General features: G+C 38.6%; 1 protein-coding gene across 1 annotated transcript; it reads right to left on the bottom strand.

Annotated features, from left to right (window-relative positions):
- Positions 1–2,861: 2,861 nt before the first annotated feature.
- tfcp2l1 (transcription factor CP2-like 1) lies at positions 2,862–19,285 on the bottom strand (the record flags this gene model as incomplete). Its single annotated transcript, XM_083890587.1, has 15 exons — positions 2,862–2,963; positions 3,063–3,114; positions 4,042–4,184; positions 6,271–6,353; positions 7,937–8,027; positions 8,169–8,262; positions 8,397–8,448; positions 8,715–8,818; positions 10,603–10,713; positions 10,813–10,965; positions 11,053–11,159; positions 12,451–12,556; positions 17,208–17,281; positions 18,830–18,987; positions 19,227–19,285. The coding sequence occupies 15 exons, from the start codon at positions 19,283–19,285 to the stop codon at positions 2,926–2,928; spliced, it is 1,425 nt and encodes a 474-aa protein (XP_083746713.1). The 3' UTR covers positions 2,862–2,925.
- Between the last annotated feature and the right edge of the window lie 3,390 nt (positions 19,286–22,675).

The raw sequence follows: 22,675 nt of genomic DNA, 5'->3' as shown, positions 1-22,675 counted from the left end.
CAGGAAAATAATTAGACAGAAAAACAGGGGAAAAAAATATTAGTCAGAAAAACAGAAAAAAGATTATTCAAAAAATAAAACCGAAAATTAATTAGTGAGAAAAACAGGATTTTTTTTTTTTTTTCAAGTGAATGCAATACGCTTCCGTACTAAACGCTTCCTGTAGCTTCCAATTAGAGTCTGGATTCTGGCAGAAGGTATTTTGGACCTTTCGTCTTTACAAAACATCTCCAGTTCAGTCAGGTTTGATGTTTTTTAAAGAACTCCCTCCTCTCCTTCTCCCTATTTGGTGCATATACATTATTAGCTTTACTGTTTTCCCCATGTGCTCAAAAATAATCCCTATATAGACCTCCATCATCTCCATCATCCTCACACTTTCTCACTTGCTCAATCACTCCCCTCCTTACTAATATGGCCACGCCCTCTACCTTTCACTCCCCCATTATTCACATTCACTTCCCCCATCCACTCCCTCTCTACTTCTCTCACACATTCCATATCCCAATGTGTTTCGTGTAAACATATAATGTCATCTGAGCAAATTCTTCTTCTTTGGGCGCTCCTTATCCCATTTGCATTAAATGAAATTAGCTGAATCATAAAAAAGAAATAAAATAAAAATAAAAAAAATAAAAAATAATGAACCTCTCATTGTTATAATTCTACTTCCTTATTTTGTTCTGGGATCTGGTTATTCTCTTAACTTGTAATCTCTTTCTATTTGCTGCCTCTCCATTTAACCTCTTCCGATATCTGAGACTCGTCCCTCCCCCTCCATCTCCCCTTACTTCATCTGGCTCTGTATCACTCAGCTCTCGTCAAACTGTCCATGCTGCTCCCTATCAGATGCATTCTCTTGCATAGTGTGCGTGCATTTTTTCAATTTGAAACATTCAAATTCGGGGCCGTCTCTTCATTTGTGGCCTCGCTGTATACAGATTCCAGTCGTGTTGCCGTTTCAAACTTTGTTGACTATGGTGGTGATGAACCGTATTATTGACTTTTTCTTTCTAATTTGACTTTAAGATATCTTGTCCCGTCTGCAATGTCCATGCCAGGCCACACACCCCTTTTAATTGGAGACGCCGATTGCACACCCCCAATTATTCATCTGTTATTTCCCCCGTCTTAGCAGTTCCACGAAAGAGACCACCATCTTCTTTTAACGTTATTTCAAATTTTCTTTTCTCCAATGCACCTGCAGGCTACCAGGTCTCCACACACTTCTTTTACTTTCCTCATCAGCTCCATCACAGTTATTTTATCATTTCCGTCCATTTCAACACGTACAGTGAGCTCTTTTTTTGTACATGTTGATTGCTTCTTCCTGGTTCAGTCCTGTGCAATAATTCTCATCATCACAATAGTTCTAAGTTGTTATGAACCCCCACCAACAAAAAAAACTATTTTGTACTGCAGATCTTTCTCCCGCCTTTTCTCTTTTCTTTTCTCCTTCTCGCTCACTCTGCTTTGTTCTGCGTTGCGTTGCTCCTTCCTGGTTAACCAGAAAGCAAAAGTGCTAACCACTACACCATTGGTTCTCAAAGTGCGGCCCGGGGGCCAATGGCGGCCCGCAGAAACATTTCTGGCGGCCCCGCAGTGAATTACAGTTGATAGTTTTAATCCAGGAGCTACTAAGCTTGTTAAATGTTTATTGGACATTACTGGATACAGACCAATAAGTGTAAACAAAAATACTGGGTATTTACATGGTTTCTATATGGTGAATTTTAGTGTATTATTGGGTTATAAGCTGGTAATAAGCAGGTAGCTACAGCCCCCAATTACTAGCTATTTACCCAGTAAATATATGGTAACAGAAATGTGTTACTTGGTATTAACCTGTAATTAGAAGGTAAGAACAATGGCCAAAATACTGGGTAATTACCCAGTAAATTATGAAGCGTTATTATATTAATGCTTAAATTACATTATATTAACGCTTATATTACTTAACGCTAAACTGTAGAACTGCAATCTGGTCATTAATATAATTACAAATGGGATTTTTTTCTGTTTTTTTTTCCTTTGGAGGCCCTCAGTCCAATGTTGGGTTCCTAAATTGGCCCTCAGGTATCAAAACTTTGAGAACCCCTGCACTACACCAACCATGTGGCCCTTCAATCAAATCAATCACATCAAAAAATAATAAGCAGGATCTGAGATGTCAGATGTCAGAATTTACTTAGTGAAAAAACTGACTGAACTGTTCACGTCCATATTCACACCCACTGTAAATGTATGGTCAGGCCAGTTAATCTGAACCACGTGTCTTTAGACTGTTGGAGGAGGGTAACATAAAATAGACAGAACCTTGAGTGACCCAGGATTTGAACCTTTGACCCTTCTTGCTAGGAGATGACGGTGTTTGTCGTTATGCATTGACAAGAAAAAGCCTGTGTAGTTGGACGCATCCTGTGCGCGGTGCTGGCGCTTAAACGTACATGACGTTATCCTTTTCTCAACAAGGCTCCACCCACTTCCTACCAACACAGAGAGACTATAGTGCAAAATGCTTTATTTTGGCCAAAATGCACAAATGAGAACAATCTGCAGAACATGTCCCCGTTTGAAGTGTCAAAGAGCAAAGGTAGCACTATTTTGTTCATTTGTCATTTTCAATCTGACTGAATGATGATGTGTGACTTTTATTATCATGAATGCTTGCATTTACAGGCATTTAGGCCAAAAATGTAAGCACACGTGCATGAGAAACACCACTAATTACAAGGCACATTAAGCAGATCTCAGAAAAGCTGACAAAACACAAAGGAAATCTAAACAAACACAGAACCATCATCAGTACACTGAGCTTAATAGCATCTTTCTGGACTGTAAATGTCACACATTGTTGTCTAGATGGATTTATATACATATCTGTACACCTGCACTGACCAAAAACCCCTTTGGAGCACGTGGAGGTCATTTCAACACCACGTGTAAACCCTCAGTGTTTTCATCTGCGGCACAGAAAAAAAGAGCAAAGGTCATTCAAGGAGGAAACACTTTTAAGAATGGATACTAAAATGTCTGTAATAGTGAGTTGGGACTTTGTTTACCTCTGATAGTGCTGATGATGAAGCTCATCTCCTCCCTGAAGAACTGCACCATCTGAAACAGACACGTTCACCAGTGTGAACAGTTGAGTTCCAATTATCAGGATTCACAGTCCTCTATGACACTCAGTCACGAACAGGTGCCACTATTTGGTTTTCATGTATTTATTATGATGTATGATGATTATCAGCTACACAGAGCAACTCAGAAACATAAGTGCACAAAAAACTTTTTTTTTAACACTTTTATATTTAATATTTTTTTCACGATGACCTGCATCGCATCCAATCTATGTCTTTTACACGCTTGCATTCCCAGAAACAGAAGTTTAAAGGTGCCATATGTAAGAATGTGGCCAAAAACGGTTACTACATTTAAATTCGAAACACCGAGGTCTTTTAAGGTTTCATTTTCTGACGTAACTGACAACCCGTGGTTGCTCGGCAGCTGAGACTCCACTGACTGCAATGATTGGTAGACGGCGGTAGGTGGCGCCACATGATTTGCAGTGTGCAAAATATTTTTTTTAATGCAAATTTTTTGTCTGCACTGTTGTTGTTGGTGAGTTCAGTTTGTTATATGAACATTATTCCTGAGTCTCTGTGACATATTAGGAGGATTTTATGGCCAGTTGCTTTAGATTTATTACATAATGCACCTTTAACTTCAAATCAATGTCTAAATAAGTGTCAACCAAACTTTTTATATATAGACCAAATTGTGGTTCTGACAATTAGTACTGCTATTACTATAACATCTAATATTACTACGAATAGGCAAGCAAATATATATTTTACATTAATTAAGCTAAGTCTTGTATTTTTATTTATTATTAAAAATTCTGCAAAACAAAGACATCTCCCAAAAACCCGACCCAGTATGAGAATGACTCATGTTCTACTGGTGACTGCCCAGATCGTGGATCATTCTACACACTGTAGGTCTCATTTGAAAACAATTGGCAGTATGATGGAGGGTTACCTCATCGGAGACTAAGACGTGGATCCCAGTGGGTTTTTCTCTGTAGATGTGTGTGATCTGCTGAGGAGTGATGCTGTACAGCAGGGCAATCTTTTCAGACAGATCCAGCACAGTCAGCTCCTCCAGGTACAGAGCATGGTAGACTGCAGTGGAGGAAAAAAGACACAAGAGGGCGTACGTGAACACTTTTAGTTTTTCAGTGGCAATACTTAAACATTTGGTGCCCTATTTTGTAAAAAAATAGGTGCATTAATTTTTTATGAATGCACCTATTTTTTTACCTAAGCTTCATATAAAAAACACAAGAAGACAGTGTGTGTGTGTGTGTGTGTGTGTGTGTGTGTGTGTGTGTGTGTGTGTGTGTGTGTGTGTGTGTGTGTGTGTGTGTGTGTTCTTGTACTTGCAGCATACTGAGGACCAGTGAGGGTTTTTAACCAACAAAGTGAGGTCATATTTATGGAGTGAGGACATCACTTTGTTTTCATTGAAATCACTTCCTTAGGTTGCTATAACATGCTATACTAAATTTTTGGTAATTTTGGACCAAAAATTTTGGGTCAAATTTTAATTTTTTTTAATTTTGGACGACATAGTATAGTATGACGTTTTTGTAAAATTTTGGACGAACATTTTTGGGTCAATTTATTTTTTCAAATTTTGGACGACAGTATAGCATGACGTTTTTGTAAAATTTTAGACCAAACATTTTTGGTAAAAAAAATTTTTTTTATTTTGGTTGACCTATTATAGTATGACGTTTTTATAAAATTTTGGACCAAAAATTAAAAAAAAAAAAAAAAAAGCAAATTTCCAGCCGGTTTTTGCTCTGGGGCTCTACCTGCAGACATGTTATGGTACTGCACCAGTAGTTCTTTGTAGATGTCATTCATGAAGTAGATATTGAGATTGTAATTGTGTTGATTTATAAAGTGGAAATGCTGGTACAAGAATGTGTGTGTGTGTGTGTGTGTGTGTGTGTGTGTGTGTGTGTGTGTGTGTGTGTGTGTGTGTGTGTGTGTGTGTGTGTGTGTGTGTGTGTGTGTGTGTGTGTGTGTGTGTGTGCGCGTGTGTGCGTGTGTGCGTGCGTGTGCAGGGCCAGGAGAGAGTAAAGTACTGCAGGTCATACACACAGAGGTGGAAACTATTTTGATAAAATGTTATTTACTCTAAACGTACTCAAGTTAAAGTAAAAAAGTAGCTTGTTTAAAATGTACTCAGAGTAAAAGTTACTTTGTTACTTTTTTAACAAGGTTGGGGTTCTTTCTTGTGTTGTGCAAAAAGAAAAATACAAGGGGACACAAATGAACTGTTTTTAATAAAATATATAAACACAATGTATCAGTCAAAATGATCAAAACGATCACTCACTAAAAGATCTGAGTGTCCACATCAGTCACCACAAAATTGAGGCCAACATTTTTTTTACTCGGTCACAGATGTAATTTAAAGCAGAACTAGAACGGAAGTTCCAATTAACGCTGTTTTTTAGTGTGTATCTTGTTTAAGAAGCCCTGAAGGTTCAAAACAAACAGTTCAGCCACTGCTGAGAACGCTGTGTTTTATTGTTTATTGTTTATTGCTTGTTTACCGGGTATTGCGTACATTAAACCGCAGAAGAAGAATAACGTTCATTGTGGAGGTGTTTCACGAGCGACAGTGTCTTCTGACTCTGGGTCTGACTCTGGTTTAAAGTCATCAAAGGGACTGCGACGGGGAGTCGTGAAGAAGCTATTTTTAAACACTGTTAAAACAATGTTTTGATAATGAGGAGCAGTGCATCCGCCGTTCCAGAGGGGGGAGCTGCGCTTCTGAGTGCGGCCAATCACAAGACTCTGTCTTCCGGGTGAGAGAGTTGATTCTCAAATCTCGCGGCTGGGAAACACCGTCAGAAAAGAGGATTTCTATCGGCTCGTTTACAGAAACTAGGAGGTTTTTGACCATAGAAACAAGTTAATATATGTAAGTAGACCTCCATAACTAACATATATGTGCAACAGGACCACTCTATGTGACCTTTAAAATATAGCGAAGTACAATACTTCCAAAAAAACATTTTAGAAAATTACTCAAAAACCTACTCAATTCAAGTAATGCCAGTCAATGTAATTCATAACGTTCCACCTCTGGTCATACCCTAGCAGGGTCAGGGAGAACGTAGACTGCTCTGGCTTTGGTTTTAAAAAAAGCTCCGCGTTGGACCTTTAATCAAGCAAATACTGTCTTACTTACTGTCTCCACCCCCTGGTTTGATGGGAGCTTGATCTCTGGTCTGCAGTTGACACACATATATGGTCAGACGAGGCTGGATAGACCTGGAACACATGAGAAGTGGACACTGGTGGATAATTGTGCTTGGAGAAGATGCAGCAGTGGTCAAATCAAGGTGGTTGTTTGTTTGTCTTTGATGATACCGATGACGAAATGTACCAGGCTTCCTGGGGTTGACCGAGTATTGAATTATGGCAACTGTAAAACATCCAATCAAAAAATTCCTCCATTTTCATATCAATGTTTTGACCCTAGACCATAAAAAGTTGAGGTTGAAGGTTGTGATACCACTGGTTGCAAGAAGAAGACCATTCATTTTGATTGGAAGGGAATTGAGCTTCCAACTTGTCACTTAAATAACAATAATATTGTTATTATAGGTACATGTTTTCCTGAGCAGCTAATGGTCTAAATTGCGAGTTTTGGATCTTTTTTAACACGAGAACATGATAATGAGTTTGTAAATTATGATCCCATTTAGAGGGAAACAATATACAATATATGGGTGGAAATTGTGGCTTCACAATGACGACTTGTTTTGCAACCCAGCCTACGATTTAAAGCTCACATAGAGTGGTCCTGTTGCACATAAATGTTAGTTATAGAGGTCTACTTACATATATTAACTTGTTTTTATGGTCAAAAACCTCCTAGTTTCTGTAAACGAGCCGATTGAAATCCTCTTTTCTGACGCTGTTCATCAGTGAACTCTGAAACACCCTGAAGACAGAGTCTTGTGATTGGCCAGTACTATTCAGCACATCCGTTCTCAGAAGCACAGCGCCCCCCTCTGGAACGGTGGATGCACTGCTCCTCATTATCAAAACATTGTTTTAACAGTGTTTAAAAATAGCTTCTTCACGACTCCCCGCCGCAGTCCCTTTATGACTTTGACCCGGAGTCAGACCCAGAGTCAGAAGACACTGTCGCTCGTGAAACACCTCCACAACGGACGTTATTCTTCTTCTGCGGTTCAATGTACGCAACCAGATGTGCCCGGACTAGTGCCCGGAGCAGGACGATCGGCTGTTCAGGAGAACCGCTGTTTACGTAACTATTACGGGATTTTTAGAGATCTCGTTGAGCCCCGAGATTACAATAAAACACAACGTTCTCAGCAATGGCTGAACTGTTTGTTTCGAACCGTCAGGGCTTCAAAAACAAGGGTAATGATGCAGATACACACTAAAAAAACAGCGTTAATAGGAACTTCCGGTCTAGGTCCGCTTTAAGCTTTTGGCCAAATGAAGCAATGAACACAGAATGAATCCACTTTTTAAAGCAACAAAAACCTCTGTCTGTCCGTCTCTCTAGCGCAGGGGTGACCAACGTGGTGCCCGCGGGCACCTGGTAGCCCGCGGGCTCACTTCACTTCACCTCACTTGCATGTATCCGTATGATCTGTCAGTAAAATATCTTTGATATTGTTTATAAAAACTGGTAATCGTTAGGAGTAAGCACTGGAAGGAATGTGTATGCAGTTGAATGCATAATATTAATCATTTAAATGGTAAACAAACAAAAAAATATTATATGGTAGCCCTCCATATTATTTTTACCCTTAAGGTAGCTCTCTGACTCAAAAAGGTTGGTGACCCCTGCTCTAGCGTGTAATGTAATATCTCACCTTCCTTTCATTGTGTTAAAGAGACGAATGCCGTCTGCTGGGCCACAAATCTGGATCAGATCATCCCTGCTCATCCTCAGCAAATCAGCACCTGCAACAACAGTAAACAATTTGGTGCTGTGACAAACAACCTCATCTGACTGAGCTAAAGATCTTTTACGATGATGCTCAGCGATTTCTGAATTCACTGAAAAATCGATTCCAAACAAGCGCACCGAGGATCAAACATTACCTGAGAAGCTGGTGAAGAGCTTTGAGAAAGAGGAGAACCTGTGACGAAGAAGCCACTCCTGAGTGTTCTGTGGCGAGCACGACGGCAGAAGGTGCTACATGTCAAAAAGAAGAAGAGCCCTTGAAATGAGTATAGCAGCACAGCACCCACTGTCTCCAAATAATGGCCTAAAGGGAATAAGAAAGCAGCAGTTAACACTGTCACACGGCACTGTTCTCCATTACTTACATCAGAGCAGCCGACCATGAGCAGCTCCCCCTGCTGGTTTGGAGAACAGTTGCTACAGAAACATGCACGAGGGAGAAAGAACAGGTTGGAGTGATTGGTTGATACATGTGTCTATTTTTGTTTGTTTGTTTTCTGTCTAACTATAATTATAGCGCTCCGGTGATGAAATTTAACCGTTACCAATAGAGGGCGCTATTACTCAACTGTCGCCTCGAGGAGAAGAGTTGAGGCTTTTTACACACTTTTGCTTCCTCCTACAGTTTTACGAGATGCGAAAACAAAATGGTGGAATGAGTTGAGGGAAAAACGCCGACTCACTCATCTGTGAAAGTGCAAGATGTCGGTGAACTGTGGTAAACTGGTGACGGGGTGCTGCAGCTGCTGTGGGTGGTCAGGTTCAGTGCGTCAGGCCAAGGGGAACACTTTCAGAGAAACAGAGAGGAAAAATCACATAGGTTAGAGTCTCATGATGGAATATAACATTTTTACTATTTAAAATATTGATTCAATTATTTCCAGGCATTCAGATATTAATGCTGTTAGCAGGAGGTTACTGGGAAATATCCCAGAGGTAATTTTACCTTCATTTCAGCATTTATCTGACAACTGTAATGGCAATTTACTATACAGATAAATATGAAAAAACACATGAAAACGTATTAAATGATGAATGAAACTACCAAAAAGTAAAGATATATAAAGTAGTTAAAGGTGCATTATGTAATAAATCATAAAATCCTCCTAATATGTCACAGAGACTCGGGAATAATGTTCATATAACAAACTGAACTCACCAACAACAACAGCGCAGCCAACATATTTGCATTAAAAAAAATCTTTTGCAGACTGCAAATCATGTTTATGTTTTGACACGTGGCGCCACCTACTGCCGTCTAGCGGTCATTGCAGTCAGTAGAGTCTCAGCTGCCGAGCAACCACGGGTTGCCAGTTGCGTCAGAAAACAAAACCTAAAAGTACTTAGTAATACTTCGGTATTTTGAATTTGAATGTAGTAACCGTTTTTGGCCACATTCTTACATGTGGCACCTTTAAACGTAGCTACAATATCTCGGTTGCAAAACAAATTTGAGTTATGGAGCCTCAAGTTTTAACTACATTTATCTTGTTTGTCTTTGTGAAAAAACTTGACATCATATTTTTGATAACATTTCCTCAGGATGAAGTTCGAGAAAAGGTTAGATTTTGATGGGGATCCAAGTATGAGTTTTTTGGGGGGGCATTTTCTCTATCGCTATAAAGCGAGCAGCCTCGTCACCTCTCTTTGGATGTTAAAGGTGACATATAGTGGTCCTGTTGCACATAAATGTTAGTTATGGAGGTCTACTTACATATATTAACTTGTTTTTATGGTCAAAAACCTCCTAGTTGCTGTGAACTAGCCGATAGAAATCCTCTTTTCTGACAGTGTTTTTCTGCTGCGAGATTTCAGAGTGAACTTTCACCCCCAGAAGACAGAGTCTTGTGATTGGCCAGTACTATCCAGCACATCCGTTCTCAGAAGCGCAGCGCCCCCCTCTGGAACGGTGGATGCACTGCTCCTCATTATCAAAACATTGTTTTAACAGTGTTTAAAAATAGCTTCTTCACGACTCCCCGCCGCAGTCCCTTTTATGACTTTAAACCAGAGTCAGACCCAGAGTCAGAAGACACTGTTGCTCGTGAAACACCTCCACAACGGACGTTATTCTTCTTCTGCGGTTCAATGTACGTAACCGGATGTGCCCGGACTAGTGCCCGGAGCAGGACGATCGGTTGTTCAGGAGAACCGCTGCTTACGTAACTATTACGGGATTTTCAGTGATCTCGTTGAGCCCCGAGATTACAATAAAACACAACGTTCTCAGCAATGGCTGAACTGTTTGTTTAGAACCGTCAGAGCTTCATAAACAAGGTAATGACGCAGATACACACCAAAAAAAACAGCGATAATAGGAACTTCTGGTCTAGTTCCGCTTTAAAGCGTTAATAAGTAGAGAAAACATTTCGCCAAGGATTAGTTTCCTATACTCTTACTTCTCTCTGCATCACCACCAAAATCTATTTTTTTTGGCTCTATACACCAATACAATGGATTTAAAATCAAACGAAAAAGATTGTGCTTTAACTGCATACTTTCAGCTTTAATTTGAGGGTATTTACATCCAAATGAGGTGATAATAATAATTAAAAAAAAAACATGTTTCACCTCCTTCAGCAGCGTGGTCTCATGGGACTGTTGGTACTTCTCTCTGTCCTGGAAGGTCTTTTTATTGATCTTCTCCCTGTCTGTCTTCAGTTTTCGATCGGCTCCTTTAGGCTGAGGAAATTGAATACGGAGAGAAATTCAATGTAGAATACAAACACGCGGTGGAAGACGAGAAGAAGAAGAAGACCTGCGGTGGAGAAAGGGTCAGACCTTGAAAACTTTGATCTGGCAGCTGGATGAATGGGCATGCTCCATGTACTCCCCGTGTTCGTTGGTCGTGAACGTGTCGACCTGGATACGAAAAGGAACGCCCTTCTCCCCGCCATGCTTTCTTGGAGTGAACTCAGTACTGATGCAGTTGACCTGAGAGGACAGAAGAATGTGCATGAGCAGCAGAGGGGGAAAGACATCGACTTGCCCTTCAGACATCTGACCAGAGTCTCCGTGTACCTGGATGAAGACCGAAGCGTTCTTCACGGGATCCCAGAGGAACTCGAAGGTGTTGAGGTGCAGCGCGTGAGAACGTGGCTCGAGTATTCCCACTGACAGAGGGATATCTGTGAGAGACGCAGCCAGTCATTATTTAGGCTATTCACTTCATCTTAAAGGTCCAGTATGTAACATTTCGGAGGGTTTAAAGGCAGAAATGTAACGTTTTTATAAGTGTACAACTGAATAGTTCTCCATAGCCTTAGAATAAGCCCTTATGTTTGCTTAAGTGAAGGGTCTACTGTTACAGAGGGTTAGCAACAAACTATTTTTGTTACATTTTAATGATTCCTTTATCATATGGTGCAAAGAAACCAGAATATATATATATACATATATATATACATATACATATATATATATATATACACATATACATATATATATATATATATATATATACATATACATATACATATATATATACATATACATATACATATATATATACATATACATATATATATATATACATATACATATATATTCATATAGATATATATATACATATACACATATACATATATATATATACATATACATATACACATATACATATACATATATATATACATATACATACACATATATACATATATACACATATATATATATGTATATATATATATATATATACACATATATACATATATATACACATATATACACATATATACATATATATACACATATATATATATGTATATATATATATGTATATATATATATATGTACATATATATATATATGAACATATATATATATATGTATTGTATATATATATACACATATATATATATATATATATGTATGTATACATATATATATATCTGAAGTGAAGGTCTGAAGTGAGACCTCAGGGGGAAAAGTAAATAAAAATAAAATATGCAAATGTAGCTCAGATCTATTATGTGTTCTTGCTCAATTAGCAATATCTGAGGTAAAGTGACTATTATGTAGTGCATATGTAGTGATGTGGCAGAGTTCACAGGTTTTTTAAAAGTTGTTGATGGTTTGAAGGAACAGAGCGATATTTAAGACTCGGTCAAACCAAGTTGTTGTGTTGACAGTGTTGCAACCTGGAGCATTTGTACATTGATTTTAAAGTGTTAAGAGGACATCCCAGTGACATGATGTGTTTTTATGGAGAGAATATAAGAAAGAAAAAAAACATGATATTGTCCTCGTCCTTAAATCTGAACGCATTCATGTCCAGGAGATGATTATCATCAACCAAAAACTCATTTTAATTAGAAAGTAGTATAACCGAACAAACTTACACTACACTTTTTTTAAAATCTTTGTCATAGACATGAGCTTTAAAGAGTCACAGTGTCATAGTGTATACTGTCAATTCACCTATATCAAGGATTCTGTCTCCGGGTCTGTTCCACCTCCACCCTTCCAGCTGCTGGTGCTCCATGTACTGCAGCCGACGGTCGTGAAATACAACACGCACGATGCTCTGTGAACAGGTAGCATCAGGGAGTTAGGCCAGACCAGCAGCGACAGCTCGAGCAGGGAAGCCAGCACAGAGCCCAACAGCTGGACTGTAGGGCAAAGTGCAACAAACAAAAGGCTCCCCTCATTTATTCAATTAAACACAAGGTTGACATTTATTTCCATTTCTACTACATTTATTTAGAGAGAATCATACTGGACACCCATGAATGAAAATGAACTGTCCATGAGTTAATGCATCTGATTCTTGTGAGAAGCATAGCACAACAAAATCAGGGCTCCCACACTGTCTTGGACAACGTTATTAAAGATCCATGAGTTGCGCAACAAGCTTAACTTCCGACTCTTGCTTTAAACAAATGATAGATATTTAGTTAAGTGTTATTGGAGTTAGGTTGTATGAGGTTTCTGACACAAAACAGATGTTTCCATAACAGAAATCTGTGTTTTTTGCTCATGGGGGACAGAGGAGCTGCATATCTACTGCTGCTCCATTATATATATATAACGACTTTGAATAAATATCTAATTGAGATTATTTTTGATAGGAAATGTGATTGCGATATTATTCGCGATATCATAGGGAATTTGTACATCATTATTCTCATTTACATACCAAAAAACACATTTAAAAGGATTCATGTGTGATATGTGTGCAGCTCTGTGAGAAACAAAGATGCTCTCTTCAGTCCGTAGAATAAGATGTGTAATAATAATTCATCAAAAATTGTATTTTGACACACACTTGGCTTAAACAGATAATATCAATTCAAGCCAAAATGTGTCTCAAAATATAATGTATATTAATATTAATATACATTATATCCTCCTGCGATTTGAAAATTGCAGTAAGCTGTATCGCGATATCGAATAAATGTCGACTAATTGTTCGGCCCTAATCCAAACAAAAGACTTTCAAACACCAAGGTCACAAAACAACATTTGAATCATCGAGTGATGAAGTAAACGGCGAATCAACAACTCCTCAATGGACTTTGGTGTGCAAGAGAGTGAGTGGTTTTCAAAGCCAAACTTTGCTTTCCAGTCAGAAAAGTCAGTCTCATGGAGGGAAAAGCAGCAAACCTTAGATATCATGGACAATCAATGTTGATTTTATTTGCTGAACTGTTCCCTAACATTGGGCAGAAACACCTCATAACCGGGTTGGATAATGTGTAACTTTAATTACAGCATGTTACATTTTTGAGATATTTATGGGGGAAGATCATGCACGACTGAAACTGACAAAATGTCATGTGTTTGTATAGATACCACCTGTCCCATTCCTGTGTTTCTCGGACGCTATAGCAAACATCACATACTCAAGGAGTGAGTGGTTGCATGACAACAGAGGCATGTCGAGTGGATGTACAGTGGTATTGCAAAAGTTTGCGCACCCCTGTAAATTTTCAGGATTTTCCTTTATAAATCATTGGTTGTTTTGGATAGGAAATGTCAGTTAAATATATCATATAGGAGACAAACACAGTGATATTTGAGAATTGAAATAAAGTTTATATGATTTACAGAAAGTGTGCAAGAATTATTTAAACAAAATTAGGCATGTGCATAAGTTTAGGCAAAAATTGTGCATCCTCCTTTTGCAGAAATATCAGCCTCTAAACGCTTCCTATAGCTTCCAATTAGAGTCTGGATTCTGGCTGAAGGTATTTTGGACCATTTTTCTTTACAAAACATCTCCAGTTCAATCAGGTTTGATGGTTTCCGAGCATGGACAGTCCGCTTTAAATCACACCACAAATTTTCAATAATATTCAGGTCTGGAGACTGAGATGATCATTCCAGAACGTTGTATTTGTTCCTCTGCATGAATGCCTAAGTAGATTTTGAGCAGTGTTTAGGGTCATTGTCTTGTTGAAAGATCCAGCCCCGGCACAACTTCAGCTTTGTCACTGATTCCTGGACATTGTTCTCCAGAATCTGCTGATATTGAGTGGAATCCATGCGACCCCCAACTTTAACAAGATTCCCAGTCCCTGCACTGGCCACACAGCTCCACAGCATAATGGAACCACCACCACATTTAACTGTAGGTAGCAAGTGTTTTTCTTGGAATGCTGTGTTCTTTTTCCATCATGCATAACACCCCTTGTTTTGCCCAAATAACTCTATTTTAGTTTCATCAGTCCACAGCACCTTCTTCCAAAATGAAGCTGGCTTGTCCAAATGTGCTTTAGCATACCTCAAGAGACTCTGTTTGTGGCAGGTGCAGAGAAAAGGCTTTTTCTGCATTACTCTTCCATACAGCATCTCCTTGTGTAAAGTGTGGTGAATAGTTGAACGATGCACAGTGACACCATCTGCAGCAAGATGATGTTGTAGGTCTTTGGAGCTGGTCTGTGGGTTGACTGTGACTGTTCTCACCATCCTTCACCTCTGCTTATCTGAGATTTTTCTTGGTCTGCCACTTCAGGCCTTAACTAGAACTGTGCCTGTGGTCTTCCAATTCCTCACAACGTTCCTCACAGTTGAAACTGAGAGCTTAAATCTCTGAGATAGTTTTCTGTATCCTTCCCCTAAACCATGATGTTGAACAATCATTGTTTTCAGGTCATTTGAGAGTTGTTTTGAGGCTCCCATGTTGCCACTCTTCAGAGAAGATGCAAAGAGGAGAAACACTTACAATTGACCTCCTTAAATACTCTTTCTCATGATTGGATTCACCTGTGTATGGAGGTCAAGGGTCACTGAGGTTACCAAACCAATTTTGAGTTCCAATAATTAGTGCTAAAGGTTTTGAAATCAATAAAATGACAAGGCTGCCAAAATGTATGCACATGCCTAATTTTGTTTAAATAATTCTTGCACACTTTCTGTAAATCATATAAACTTTATTTCACTTCTCAAATATCACTGTGTTTGTCTCCTATATGACATATTTAACTGACATTTCTTATCCAAACAACCAATGATTTATAAAGGAAAATCATGAAAATGTACAGGGGTTGCATACCACTGTATTTATACACAAATGTAATGCAGTAAAACCACCTCAAAATAATCTTAAAAGGGATTATTGAGTTTAAATAAAATGTGGATTTATGAAGCAATGCCTCCTAGGCTGTGCTGTGTGTGGGGACACAAGAAATAAGTTATTTTAGCCACCTAATAAAATAAATAGAAAATCAAATCAAATCAATGTCTGCTTAATATATTATTCACTGCTTTAAGTGCATAGAGGTAAATTCATGATTTTACATCACCGCGCACAGGAGTTGTTGATCCACTGCAGCCTCAATCAGTGAGTGAAAAAATTAATGTGTTACTTTGTGACACCAGTGTTTGATATAATCTCTAATTTTAATTGAAAATTGAATCGTGTGTGTAGTTAATAAACGTGAGTCTCCTTTTTAACACCAAGATAAAGTGGCAAAAATGGATAAAGAGATAATGTGTCGGTACCTCATACTAGAGCTTAGATCGGGCTCAAAAAAATCAAGCCCAACCCGACCCGAGCCTGTGCACGTTGTGTAATTACGATTAATTATATAATATTTCTGATTATGGCATAGTTTTCTCCCCACCCGGTAAGGCTAATAAAGTAATAATGACCAAACCGGTCCCGGCCAGGGACAGAGATGGGAAATATCAGCGTCTAAACCAGGGGTCTGCAACCTGCGGCTCTAGAGCCTCATGTGGCTCTAGAGCCCCTCGGTAGTGGCTCCTTCTCGCTTTGAAGAAAAAAAAAACTTTTCATGTTTTTCACACTTTTTTGTCAAGTTAAAGGCGTGAATAAAAGTGTTTTGGATATTTTGTCCTTCATATCCAATTGGAAAACCTCCCCTGAAAGCCATTAAAGTAATGCATACATGAAGAAATTCACATTTGGAGTCCTGTCCATGCTTAGATCCATATACTTAGGCCAGGCATATTTTCTCATACAAAATTGTACATAAAATTTCATCTCAAAGTCATTTTTCTACACTTTTAGAGGTTTGGTATCAACGTGCGACAAACTGTAGTTCTTTGAATATAGTACATGTGTAAAAACAACAACTTTACATGTTATTTTATCTTCATTATAAGGATGAAATAGGTTTTTTTGCGGCTCCAAAATAATTTGATTTGGGTGGAGAGGGGACAAAAATGGCTCTTTTCATTCTAAAGGTTGCAGACCCCTGTTCTAAACTCATACAACCACACTTGAGATAACCTGCGCTATCACTTTAAGGGAGCGCGTTGAAGAATGTTTGCAATAAATGTTGTTGCTTTTGACCTGCGGCTGAAATGTTGTGTCACAAGAATGTTACATAACACAGACACGGTGAGCTGTTAATAGGTTCCATTCAGAAAGCAATTGAATACGTACAGCAATATACAACTTACACACGACAATATAAATTAGAGGGATAAGAGGTATTGTAAAATATTATAGAGATACAATTCATGTTCATATAAGCATGTTAAAGATTAATTAGAAGTGTGTGGATGATGGGTATGTATAAAAAAAAGGCAAAAGTCTAAGAAGGAGGAAGGAGGTACCAAGCTCTCCAAGGTCGACACCTCACCCCTGAAGCCAAAGGGAGGGTCGAGGACCTGTGACGCACCAGGAAACGGATACATGGAAACAGATACAAGGAGAAAGAGGAAGAGGTCACATGAAAGTTAAAAAAAAAACAGACCTTAACACCTACCTTTACATATTTGCTGCTTATATCTGTATACTCCACTAGTTTTCTGTTAAGCATACGGATTTCGTAGGACTGACCTACATTTTAAAATATTAAAAAAAAACAAAAAACTGATTAAAATTGAAAAATGGGAAATGAGTCAATCAGAAAAAGAGGGGGCAGTGGAGATAGAAACTGAATCAAATTAGGAACTTTTTAAGGCAGATGTGAAGGCCAGCCACGAGGAAACGTTGATAGACTGTTTCTCCATCCTGATCCAATTTAAATATGAAGTTTCATATCACAAGAAAAGCCAACGCGGGGACACTGGAAGACCATCAGTGCTTCTTCATCAGTATAGTACAAAAAAATAAAAAATAATAAGCTACCAACTAATGTCAATTAATGTCCAATCAATATGTGTCGTATTTAAATGACTTATTTAATTGTCGCATGTTAAATAAGGCTCACGTTCATTGTTTTCGCTCAAAAACGAATTACTTTGGAGCAGATAAGCAGAGAAAACTTGAAGAAACATAAAGGTCATCAAAGCACAAATGTTTCAACAAGAGAAGCAGGAAAATATAACGATCGAGATTGATCTCAGGTAAAAGAGGAGAGCACAGAGCACAAGAGGAAAGAAAAGATGAAGAAACGGGAGGTGAATTATGCAGAAGACGAAAGTCAGAGAAATTAGCAAACATTTCGACGGTCATGTTGCACTGAGAAGTCTGTATTTCTACAATTATTCTACTTCAAATACTTAAATGCTGTGATTTCCTACTGTGTAAGTGTATGGATGTCATTATGTCTGCGGTATATCGTATCAAATTAGCAGTATTTTCACAGATAATTATCAACAACTGTCTTCAACGACAGAAAGGAAATCTATGGAAGCAAAGAAAGGGTCAGGTTACTTAAATGACTAAAGTTATTGTGTCGTTTTTCCTTTATTTCAAAAATCTGAGTCAGATTTAAAAAAAAACCTGGCTGACTAAAATATGAACACTATGACCACTGAAGAAAAGCTATCAAGCCTGATAGAAATAATAAAAAAAAAAAATAAAAAAAATGAATCACAGTAAACTTGGGGGGAAAAAATGCAATTGCAAAAAGAAGATAACTGGGAATTGCATTATTAGGGATAACTTTCAGAGAAGGGAAATCTCATCACAGGATTGCAATCCAATTTAAAATACATTTCAGCATTAAGTATATTTACATCTAATTAATATTTTAAACTACAATGATTTGATCAGCGTGAAAATCAATTTGTCAACAATTATCTGAGCCCACTTCCTCAAATGATGTTTTTTCTTTGGTGAGATCAAAAAATAAATCAGAAGAATTTACAATGAATATACATTTGCTGCTCATACAGATTTTAATTATTGAGGCCCTTCCTTGCTCCCATAGACCCTCAATAAGTCATGTTGAAATTCTGATGTTATTGTTTTATCATCATGTAGATTAAACTAATCTGGCTATAAACTTACAGGATGTACATGTACAATTAATTAATGTGAATGTAAATATGTGGTAGACTTTGCTAAACTGATACATGTAAGCAGTAGCTCCATGTGACCAAAATGAGCTCCAGTCCATTCCGTCAACATGGACATTAGACGAGCAGGACTGATAGCTACCTTGGTTGAGATAAGTGAGAGTCTCCTCCTGTTGTTTCACAGCCGGTGAGGTGGCTGCACACAGAACGTACTGGAACGGACTCCGCTTGCCACTCGCGGCGGCAGTTTCTGCCACAAGTCGAGTGTCTTCGTTTGTCAGGAAAGGTCCCATGGCCTCTCTGGAAGAGAGCAGAAAGACAGAAGGGCTGTAGTGTAGAGAAGATGACGGCGACTGTCCTGATTTCATATCTCATATCATTTCACAGTAGAAAAAAAGATAATGCGAATGTTGCAAAACGTGGAGTTTGAGAAGACGAGGGAAGCAGTCATTAAGTTGTTTTTGAATGCAATGCTCCTACAAAATGAAAAACTTTTTTAAAATTACAAATGCAGGTTTGTTTACATGTTTTTGCTTTACCTAATGAAACCAGCAGAGTGCTGGTGGTAGGACTCGGGCTGCGAGTGGCAGAACAGCATATCGTCCAACGTGCAAACGGAGTCTTCTTGTGTCCAGGTTAGAAAGGGAAGACGGGGCTTCTGCGAGCTTCCTCACGCCTTCAGCTCAGAGCCACGTTTTGAGCGACCAGACCTCATCGCTTGCTTCTTATATGGCCTCTGCTGATATCTGCAGCATACCTTAGATGACATTTGAGAGGCGGAGGGGGGGAAGAGAGGAGAACACACCTCCCCACAAGCAATGTCTGACCTGGTTGATGCATTAATGAGCAGCCTCGCTCTGTTGACACTGCCGACGGTTTGGCCCTAAAGCTCGACTTTAAACTCACTCGGGGTAATGACGTCTGCGGAGAAATGATAAGAAACAAACACTGGGACAATGACAACAACGTGAAGACCACTAAACATGATTATCTTTTCTGATTGAGGACTACCGTTATAAGACAAAGTGAAATTTAAAGGTTTCATCCTAAAACGCATGTTTTTGTGAACATGAATAAACAAAAAAAATCCCCAAAAAATCCTCAAAAGGAGCAGGTTTCATTTCAAACCCAGCTCTGGTTAATGTTTACACAGAGCGTAAGAACACCTCAGCACTTGGACACACGTGCTCGTAAGTGAAATGCCCTCATCACTGCCAAATGCCCCTGCTGCAGAAAAACACAGGTTCAAACCCAAGCTGGATCGAGTGAAAAGCCGAGAAGTCTTGGAAGCTTTGACTGTTTTAAATCCTGCATGCCCAACAATAGCTTACCTATAAAAGAATAATGGAGACTGGGGCGAATAAGCAGCACAGATTACACATGAACTCTGAATATGTTTATTTCTAGAGCAAAAAAAAGTTAACTTTATATCGTTGCAAATCTATCACAGGTGGATTTTAACAAAACGAGACAAACTATACAGTGTATCATGAGGGAATAAAATAACACAAGATAAAATACATAAATACAGGTAGGAATATTACATCAGGGATTGAGGGGGGGGGGGGGGAAAAAGGAAAAAAATGTGTACTGCAGAACATGCATAGTGAACACTTTGCAAGGATGCAGGAACAGCTGTAAAAAACAAGAGTGTTCTGAAACTGTTGAATGATACGAGGTGAACGTCAGGCAGTGAGTTGTTGAAAGTGTTTTCTTCAGTACCAGTAAGCACAGAGGTCGCTGTAATGCAAATGATGTCCATTTTATTCAGATCAGCATAACCGGTTGTAATTTAAAAATAAAAACTACCCAAAAGGTCATTTGCGTCCATACCTACATGTATCATGTGAGCATGCAGGTACACATGAAGCTGATGCTCTCCCTCTTTACACGTTTGCTCAGTTTCAGAACAGCTGACAGTCACGTCTTCATTTCACTCCATCACAGAATAATGCATTCTATTTCATTGTTGCAAGTGGATGGTGCTTAAGCAAATGATGCCAAATAAAATTAGGCAACTGTGGTAAATATTATTTCTATTCTCTGTAACATTCTGCACTCGTTAGCGTTTCTGGACACCTACGGGACAGGGTGAGGAGTTGCCATGATGCTTTTTGTGGATTCTGTGTTATTTTTGTCTCTATTGTTTCATCTTTTTTAGAAAGCAATACCCACCTGTCCTCGAGTAGCATTTATGCTTTTTAAAAAAGGGGAAAAAAGCAGTTTGTGTGTAGCTAAGGATGCACAGATATGGATACCAGCTTCGGGTCTGATGCTGCCCTTGTATACTCGAATTTGGATTCATAAAACTACTCTGACACTGCTGCACCCGATACCACTTTATGTAACTTCAAGTGAGCTGAGAAGAGCAGCACTTTTCTCCTGAGGAGGAGAAAAGTCACTCCTTCAACACAAGTAATTTAAGATAAGATCTAACAGACCGCAATGGATTTCACACAAAAAATGAAGTATCATTCATTTCAATCTAATTCGCGTCTATATTTCGTTCCTATATTTTTGCTCACCTGAAAATGTGGTGCTCCAATACAAACAAGACTGGCTTCTAAGTTGTTTATATGTCTGAACATCTTTAATATCTGAATGTAAATACCTGGAAATAAAAGCTGAAATACTGATCTCTTGTCTCATATCTTTTCATGTCCAACCAAAATGTTTTACAGCAAAAAATAAAGGAATTTTAATAGTATAGTATCTAATGATGTATTTTGTTCCCAAAGTGAGACGAAAATGTCTGCAATGGCATTATTAAGTACCAAGTATCGGCATGTACTCAAATCCAAGTAATCGTACTCAGTCAGACTAAAGTGGTATCGGTGCATCCCTAGATGTAGCATTAGGCTGTTTGACGGCGAATACACTTCCCACCATGTCCTGACGACACGGGGAGCAGAGAGGGGAACGCTAACGACAGCTAACAGACAGGAAGTTGGCCAAAAGAAACCATCACTGAACACAGCTTTAAACAATAAGCGTCAAACATCCAAAGACTGAGCATGTCCGAATAGAATAATGAATCTTTCCTCATCATCGTTATTATTATAATAATAATCATTTTAATTATACTATTGATTTGTTAGAAGTTATCAATTTAGATAATGACAATTAACAGCATACGAATCGGATCCTTTCTTACAGTAGACTAACTTTACCAAATCATATCCAATAATAAGGGTGAAGTCATTACAATCAGAGACTGATGTCTGAGAACTTAATGTACTTAAATTCACACCAAACGTGTTGTTTTGAATCAATCATTGTTGCTCTACTGTTTACCTTTTTAACATGATGAATACACCTTCCTTCTCGGACACACTCCCTCGGAGATGAGTAATCTGATGATGTCGCAAGTGCACTTTAACTGCCGACAACAACCTGGGCCCTGCAAAACAGCACAACGGTGACAAAAGGTGCTGCAGATTACATGCAAGTTAGTTTGCTAAAATGCAAAAAAGGTTAAAGGTCACGTGTCAGTAAAACTCTGCAAAGCAGTGGTTAAAACGTGTATGTACAAAATACCATGACTTGTGGTTCTTGAAGACGGAACATTGAATGAGAGGAATGGAGGCTAATACTGGATCTGCTTCATAAGCAAAAACACAGATTCACAAGCTACAGTGCTATACGTCCCATTCACTGTCTGCAGTCAACAAACAGAGTGTGTAAAACGAATAAGGCCTTGGGGATTTATCTCGGACAGTCTCGCTTCACTGACTCCAAACAGAGAAAAACGTGGAGTACTTATTTACAAAGAGCGTCCTCTTCACATGAATGTCCCTCTGCATACTGAGCAGCACATGACGTCTTCTGTTTGCGGAAATGTTTTTTTTTAATGCAGAGTTCAGTGAGAAAATACAGGCAAAACCAGCTTTTCCTCTTCATAAACCCCGACTTTGTCTGCTGATTGTGAATTGTTATGTCCGATTCAGCCATTTTTTTTTTTTAGATGTGCACAATTTCATGTTCTGCA

Source organism: Microchirus variegatus, assembly GCF_963457635.1.
Source record: "Microchirus variegatus genome assembly, chromosome: 5".
Taxonomy (NCBI): Eukaryota; Metazoa; Chordata; class Actinopteri; order Pleuronectiformes; family Soleidae; genus Microchirus; species Microchirus variegatus.
This window is presented reverse-complemented; position numbering and strand designations above follow the sequence as displayed.